The sequence below is a fragment of the Branchiostoma belcheri genome, unplaced genomic scaffold (genome assembly GCF_001625305.1).
Source record: "Branchiostoma belcheri isolate BF01 breed outbred unplaced genomic scaffold, Haploidv18h27 scaffold92, whole genome shotgun sequence".
NCBI lineage: Eukaryota > Metazoa > Chordata > Leptocardii > Amphioxiformes > Branchiostomatidae > Branchiostoma > Branchiostoma belcheri.
The window spans coordinates 1-8,382 of record NW_017804598.1 but is presented as its reverse complement, the minus strand read 5'-3'; the positions used below and the strand labels follow the sequence as shown (position 1 = coordinate 8,382).

Genomic DNA, 8,382 nt, shown 5'->3' with positions numbered 1-8,382 from the left:
GTAGTAAGATAATATGTTTCTCCTCCTATGCAGAACAAATGAATGTTTATTTGAGTACGCGTAGGAAACGGTCGACTTGCTGTGGCAAACAGTAATCAGTGACCCATGGGAACATTTCTATCTTTCTGAGCATTATAGGCGGTTTTACCGGGCGTGCAGGATTTGCGATGGTACCTTATCAGTACAAACAGGACAATAAATGCATGACATTTGTCGTAGTTCACAGTACGCCGGATTTTGATGATGTAGAATTTTGAAGCAGGCTGTGACAGAACCAACAGCCGACAAGGAAGACAGCATTTCTGTAACAAGACAGTTGTATTGTGCAGGACTCAAGTGTGGCTATCATTAAAATGTCCTATATTTAAAGTTGACGATCGTACGTACGGCTATGCATGCCCGTAGCCAGCATTTTGAATGGGGGGTTCTTCCCACTGGTTGAGGGGACCTCGAGCGGTTCCTAGGGGGGTGCGGGGGCATGCTCCCCCGGAAAATTTTGAAAAATGAACAGTCTAAAATGGCATTTCATGCATTTTTGAGAGGATTTCCAAGAAAAAATCAGATAAATTTTCATTCAATGACAAAGGGAGCAGTTTTTTCTACAATTCCAGTCCATCTTTTGAAGAAAAATCTTGGACCTTTACATAAAAAGTGGACCAAAAAGTGGACCTTTACATAAAAAGTGGACCAAAAAGTGGACCCTTAAGCCTTGTGGGGGGTTCTTTCGAACCCCCGAACCCCCCCTGGCTACGGGCATGTTATGTGACAGGACCCTGATATATGAAAAATGGGGGTAAATGCCCAGGGCTTATGTGGGTGTAAATCTTCTAGGTCGTTAATACAAGGCACCATAAACCGATTCGGCAGTTAACTCACAAACACCAGGTGTCCCAGCAGCCAGTGTGCCCCCGGTGGGACGGGGAAAACCTTCTCCATGGCCCACCGATTCCGCAGCGATCGCAGGACAGCCGCCGTAACCCTCACCAGCACAACCGCGGCGAGAGCCACCGTGCACCACAGGGCCGTGATCAACACATGGCGGTAGAGAAAACCAAACAGGGGGGAAGTGTTTTCGGACGACATCGTGCAGCGACTTTCCGGAAGCACAAATATCATGCTGGCCTCAATGGGTCACTGTGAGGTCACAGCGTAAATGTCGAAGGTTAGAGTGGTAAAGGTCATTATGGATGCCGGTCAGTGGGTCAGTGAGATTTGTATGCCATGCAAATACTCACTATTGCAGGTGTGTTTGCTCAAACAACATGGCCCTCCTAATCTCCTTTAATCTGTAACACTTAGAAATTCGCGATTGAAGCAAACTGAAGTTGAGAAGGATTTTTGAGAGAAATTTAATCATGAAGGCTTTTCACTCCTTTATTTTGCGAGGATTTCTTATTATGATTAATGCAATGCTCTTTTATTCATATACGTATTTGTACATTTGAGTGCATTAAATCATATGGGTATCTGTATGATGCTGTATTTGTGTCCAGATGCGTAATACATAGATACTACACCATGGTATTGGTCTCTAACTTTATTTTTCACCCCAGGTATGTGAAGTATTATTATTTATATGTCTTCCTGTCTTTCTGTCTGTGTGTGTCTTCGCCCTTTGTGTACACCACGGTTGTATTTTTCCCTGAAGTCACGACAATTTTCGTCACAAGATTGGATATCCATGAATGTCCTTAGTCTAAGAATACCTGTCAAGTGTCTATACAGCGATGATATGATATCATGATTTACAACTTTAAGATACAGAACTTATTAATTCCTTTATATCACTAGGACTAGTCTGTACCAACGACAGAGTATAAAAGTTGGAATAGCACCTCTAGCATGCAACACTACGTTTCACAGACTATACCTCAGGTCTATATGACGTTCTTGAAAATTCACTTCTCCAATGTATGTCACTTTTAAGACAAAAAGTATTAAGAGTCTAAATTTCCTTTCTTATTTTCCTTGTATCTATCTCCACACAGTAATCTATTGTAAGCATGCTGCCAATCAATATGAATTCATGAAAGTTTTGATGTTCAATGTTATATGCCGTTATGAGAGACTATCTTATGCTGTAACAGGTTTGATCTTCAGAAAAAGGCCCGGTTTTTTGGCCCGCAGGATGAGTTTAGGGACAGGGATGGGCTCCGGCAGGGTGTCGTCAGGAGTCAGGCTGAACTGCTGCAGGATGAGCGCTACAGCTGTCTTCAACTCGTTCATGGCGAAGTGTTGTCCGATACAGTTCCTGTATCAAAACGGAATATATTTGTAAGAATACAGGTGTTTAAGGGTTCAAAACCAGGGCTCGAAATTAAAGATGTTCCACAAAAATTTAGGCTGGGACAACCAAAACGACACTTTAGGACATTTTGGGGACAATAGAAAAATAACCAACCACAGAATGTCAGCCCTTCTTTTGTTTCAGGAACCCCCCACCCCCACCCCGAAATTTCTGTCTTCTCTATTATTATAGTGCACCTGGGAGTGAACATATAAGCAAAATAAAGTTGACTTCAAGTTGAAGTCATACAATACTTCTAAAAAACAGGTTGGGATAGTTTGGGACAATTGAGATTTATTTTTGGGATAGTGCTGGAACAATAGGAAGAAAAGTTAATTTTGAAGCCTGAAAACATAGTTCTACAGGGAAGACCTTGCGTTACTTTTATAATAATAATAATTCATTTAGTGCTTGTAGTAAGGAATAATACTTATCATACAAGTGAGGGACTCACCTCGGTCCTGCAGCGAAGGGGACGAACGCAAATGGGTGTCTTTCTTTTGAGTTTTCAGAAGAAAATCTGAGTGGATCAAACTCCTGAAAATACAACGGGCATCCCATTTACTTGAGTGTCAGCAACGTCAGTCAAACACATGAAATTAGAATACAAAATGTTAGAATACAAAATGGCAAAGGAAGATGATAAAGAGGATACCACAATTTAACTTTTCCACAAAACATACATTAGGGTTTTCCCAGACGTGAGGGTTGTGGTGCAGAGTGTTGGGCGATATGCCGACTCTTGATCCTATAAATAAATCATACAAATAGAATGACATATAAATCATAATCTAAAACATATTAACATCATAGTAACGTAAGCTGCCAGACAAAAAGACACCAGTGGTTATCAAAAAAACTTTGATTGTTAACATGTATGAATAAATGAATGAACGTAACTTCAAGAACATAATTTGCCGATATTGTATTGATATTATGGGACTGGTTAGTGGGTGGTGAGTGAGTGTATTGACATTATACTTGGCGGAAGGATATATTACCTTCTGGGAGTGTCTTTCCATCTGGAAACGTCAGGGGGCTCTCTAGATGACGGAATATCATGGGTACAGGAGGGAACAATCGCAGGGACTCCTTTACACACATGGTGATGTACTTCAGAGATGGCAGAAGGTCCCTACAGAGATGGATCCATAAACCAGCAATAAATATTACTGAAAATAGAGCTGGGCATATAATTGTCTCTAAAAGATGCAGGGAACCTATTTCTAGGTCAACCATATCAAGGAATCTACTAGATTCGTTACCATGAATATGAACATACCACGTCACTTCCGTTTTCCCCTGCAGCACTTCCCGTGCCTCGTTCCTGCACTTCTCCTGATGTCCCGGTTGACGAGCCAGACAGTACAGGGTCCAGGACAGCCCGCTGGCTGTGGTGTCGTGTCCCTCGAACATGAAGGTGTCCACCTCGTCCCTGATCTCAGCGTCCGTCAAACCGTTACCGTCTTCATCCTTTCAAATAAATATAAATTTACGTTCTTAACGACTGGGGCGTGCCCTCCTTTTTGTTGTGCAAAAGGCAGCCTGGCTTGTGAGGAGCTCACACAGGACCTTACATATTATTTATCACCAAGATGTCTGATTTATGACCTTGCACGTGAGAAACACAAAACAACTTCAAGAGTGGATAATGCTGTCTTCTGATTTTTCATGACATAATTCCTGGACCCCAATGTCATGGTAGAGAGAATGCACTCGAATTAATCAATTTCACAAAAGCACGTATTACATTAGGATTAACACACACTGTCAAAGGTTTTTGTCATTGCTTTTATCAGGATTAATGATTACGATGATGATGAATATTCACGAACCCTCGCTTTCAAAAGTATGTCTAGAAAGTCGAGATATTTCTTGTCCTTGGTCGTCTTCTCGTCAGTACCTCGTTGCTTCAGGGTTTCTTGTCGCTCAGCGATGATGCGTTCTGCATACTCGTGGACCAGTTTGCAGGCTTTGCGGTACCTGAGGAATACTTCATGTTGTTATGCGAATTATGCGTGACGGTGAAGAAAGGGTGCATGCTTAGACAGTCCACGTAGATGTGTGAAAATACTCCAATACACTAATACAACGATGAAATGAAATGTGCGGAAATACTGCAGAACATCAAGACTGTATTTTATTGCCTTGGTCACTGCTTATACTTGCTTTGACGTGTTGATTATATCAAATAAACGTTGAATGTATGTATGTATGTATGTCTTTCGTCATTGTGTTTTACTCTCGTTTTATGTTTTTTAGTAGAAGGCGCCGTATAAGCAACTGTACGTCTTGCCTGATACAAATATTTGTGTAAAAACTATGAGTGGTGTGGTATAAAATGTCTGGTTTAACATTTACAATATTAATTTGCCTCAGATGGTGCTCTCTTGATTTGTAATGTGTGACTTGATACACGTACCTCCTCCCGTCAGAAGACAGAGCGTAGATCAGGTCACTCCTGAGTATCAGGGACCTCCCTCTCCTCATGGTCAGGTCTGACAACTCGTACACGGCAGCGATGTAGTCGTTCGTTTTCCTGCGGTACATGTCAAGCAATTGTGTAAGATACATTCAAGCCAGGAGGATTACTATTGCTACGTTAAACCTAACGTTACTACTAGCATGCAGTATACTACTCAGTTATCGCCGTATCCCTCACGTTGACGTTTTAAGACATAAAACATAGAAACTTATATCATATTATCTCACCTATCTCTTAGTGTAATTATTTGACCATTTGATCACTACAGACGATCTTTTAACCATTTTCCGTTGCCCTTTCGGTTTTCTAACCTTATTAACGTTTCCCGTAGCCATATGTCTGTACCTTGTCTGGTATCATACTCCCATCTTTCCCCTGTCCACCCCTCTTTCATCCTCTCTGGACTGTTCCTCTCACGCAGTTTTGGCTAGTCCCAGTGACCATGACACGTGGCAATACCACCACAGTTTCTATTTGTTAGGATTGTGTTAGGATTAGAAGGATTGTGATGGTCGTTACCTCGTCTGACAGTCTGTATGCTGACTGAGCGCGCACTTTAACATGCTGTCCAGCGTCATCAGACTCATGTGGTGAAACACGTCAATGGTGCATCCAGACTCCAGTTGCTCCCAGTTTGTCTGTTGAAATTAGAGTAGAGATTGTCTACTAAACACCATATTTTCTAACAATGCGTCCAGTTTTAGGAAATATTTATCTTCTTTATCTTTTACTTTCAAGCAGAAGCCAGAAGCTTTTGTTGTGAGGAAATGGCAAGATCTGAATACCCGAAACAAAATGTGCAACGGTAATAAAGTCCAAGTTCTTTAATAGTTCGTAGTACCACGAAAAAGCATCCCACAATATGTTTGAATTTTGACTTCCCAGTATTTACAAATAGAACTTACCATCATGACGTTTGTGCTCTCCGAGAAGAGCCTAACGTACGGCTTGAGGATCTCGAAGTGAAACCCTGGTGTGAGTAGGCGGCGGTTCCGGAACCACTTGGCTCCAGCGGTGGTGAGAAGACCGTCTCCTGTCGATAATAATAGTGATGAAGTATTTCAATTTCCCGGTAATTATTCAGACTTGAAGGCTTGTGCAAAGACAAGTTAGACTCTACGTGTATCAGGCTAATGATTCTTTCTTGACTCAACAAAAGAAGAGGCACTGGAAGGCTTTCTAAAGTCTACTACAACTAAGATCAAACAAAACTTAAAACATTTGTACATGTCTTTCTTGAGACGGATCATGAAATGACGCTGTATGGGCTGACAAGACTCTGTATACTTACCCAGCCAAGGCCTCAAGAAACCGTAGACATAGTCGTCCTTTTTGTCTGTAAAATACGATACGTCAGCTTGCCCAGATGTAACATGGTAAAAAAAATTGTAACGTTTCCTATTGCAACTTCAAACGTGCGGGTGAAGTGAACATCATGAATTTTAAAGAATCAAAACATAAGAAGAAACGGATATTTTATGATGCAACTACCCGTCACGATTACAACATTAGTCAAAATTAATTTTAGACCTCACACATTCCTGCTCACCCCAAACCACATCATGACCACGAAGGAACACCAATTAAGTACACGACCCCATCATTCTGAGAAGCCCAATCTTAAATGACTCAAATCCCCAGGTCACAGTGCGGATTCGACACAAATACGCAAACCCTCGGATAGCAGAACCGAAAGCAATACTTCCGTCCCGACGGTAATAATACGAAAATAAAAACAAAAATTCAATTTTCCGACAACAAAAATGCACCTAGGTGTTGCCCATACATATATCTACATGTACCTGCACGTGACATCACAGCCTTCACGTAATCCGGGTGGTACACTGTGCAGTGTTGCAGGAACGGCCCCATGTGGATTACATGAGCGTACTTGTAGACTGCGGACCACTCCATTGACTTCGTCATCAATCCTCGACCCTCATCACCGAGCTGTAAAAACCAACATCAAACATACAAAAAAAAAAAACACAACCCTCAGCGGCAACGAAGGAACATGATAGGATAACTATTTTCGAACTTGAACTTTGTTTCCATTATACCTACACCTACCAAATATCTTAAGATCCATTCACAGTTTACCAAGTTATTATGCTGAACACATACAATCAACAAATGCATAAAAAGCCCGCTGCAGTATTGGTTAAAAACGCCAGGTGGACCATTTTCGAACTACCAAATATCAATGACATCCACCCTACTTGTCAATGAGTTATGATGCTGACACACATGTACATACAGACCCACGCCAGAGCAACTCCACCATGGCCAACCTTAAAACATACCCTTCTGACCATTGCCACCAAGGAGGTTAAATACAACTTCCTTGTTCTGACTAAGGCAATTACGTTTTGCTATCTAAAGACAATAAAAATGCGCTTGCAGCGAGGCACCGACTTTTCACCCGACCGTATCCGATCGTTTTGGGGTCATTGCCCGCGCGGTCACCCTAGTTTTGACTGTACGTTCATTCGTAACTCGTGATGTACAATTTCTTTGCGTCAGTTAACGTTAGCACACTGGCAGATGAGGAAGGTAAGTTGGTATGACATTCTAAAACTTACCAAAACCATGTGTCCGAGCAGCCAGTGACTTCCGGGTGGTACCGGAAACTCCCGCGCTAGTTTCCGATTACGTCTGACGGTGTTCCAAAGACCCATAGTCACCTTTACTACTACCACAGCTATGGCCACAACAGTCGCCCATATCAGTGTTACAATGCCGGTCCCTCCAGTGGGGAAAAGACCGCCCGTTTTTGTCATGACGCTGCGCTCAGGCTATTCGTTCTGAAGTTACAGGTGACTGTTGTTGCTTGTGTCCCGGATGGAAGGTTCAAAGGTCATAGCAATTAAGGCCGCACAACACAGTATTCATGGGCGAACCCCGTAGTCAAAAGTAGTCCGGGCACAAAGTAGTGCTACACAATACTAGGGAAGGGTGCAGAGATTGTTTTGTGCATGGCATCGAGACAGAACCTGTGGTAAATGTTAGAGGAATACGTCAGTTTTTAGACTGTAAAAGTTGGATTATGGTGCGTGTTTAGTCGGAGTAGATTTGCGCTTGGATACTTGTCCCGCCTAGTACTGTGAGTCGGCTGCAGTTCCATGACCTCCGCAGTGGCGCTAATAAAAGAGGGCGCGAGAAGAGAACTAGCCGGCAAATTTAAGCTCATTTTCACATATTTTGTACACTATAGAGCTTATTCACCACACGTCATCATGACGTCACGACCCCTCATGTCCCGTGCGACGCCATTTTGGGGCTACAGCGCCTACAGCGAGTTTCCAAGCATTGAAATGGCCGACAAACGTTAGGTAAACTGTCCTTTGTCCTATTACACGAAGAGTTTACCACCACTCATACCTCTCGTTACTGGAACAAAATAAAATCTGTTGGGATTGACCCGTTTCTGTTGAGTTTTGATCAGTCTGATAGAAACGGCGTCTACCGCCAGCGGAGTCCATTGACGTGACTTAGCTTCGTATTTGGTACTGGGCAGAAGTTTTTACACACAGGATCGGTTCAAGAGTCTGGAAGCGTTGTATCAGGATGTGTAGAAAGTGTTGTGGGACAGTTGCGTGGTGACAATTAA

General features: G+C 42.4%; 1 protein-coding gene across 1 annotated transcript in view; it reads right to left on the bottom strand.

Moving 5' to 3' along the window:
* LOC109488236 (phylloquinone omega-hydroxylase CYP4F2-like) overlaps positions 1-7,638 on the bottom strand; it is a 13,689-nt gene extending 6,051 nt beyond the window's left edge. The window contains exons 1-11 of the mRNA XM_019792449.1: positions 7,355-7,638; positions 6,575-6,722; positions 6,064-6,108; positions 5,678-5,805; positions 5,292-5,410; positions 4,710-4,826; positions 4,123-4,270; positions 3,570-3,760; positions 3,289-3,422; positions 2,971-3,035; positions 2,742-2,824 (exon numbers count right to left, since the gene is read on the bottom strand). Of these exons, the coding sequence (XP_019648008.1) occupies positions 2,742-2,824; positions 2,971-3,035; positions 3,289-3,422; positions 3,570-3,760; positions 4,123-4,270; positions 4,710-4,826; positions 5,292-5,410; positions 5,678-5,805; positions 6,064-6,108; positions 6,575-6,722; positions 7,355-7,552 (1,376 nt within the window). The 5' untranslated portion in view covers positions 7,553-7,638. The remainder of the gene's footprint in view (positions 1-2,741; positions 2,825-2,970; positions 3,036-3,288; positions 3,423-3,569; positions 3,761-4,122; positions 4,271-4,709; positions 4,827-5,291; positions 5,411-5,677; positions 5,806-6,063; positions 6,109-6,574; positions 6,723-7,354) is intronic.
* Between the last annotated feature and the right edge of the window lie 744 nt (positions 7,639-8,382).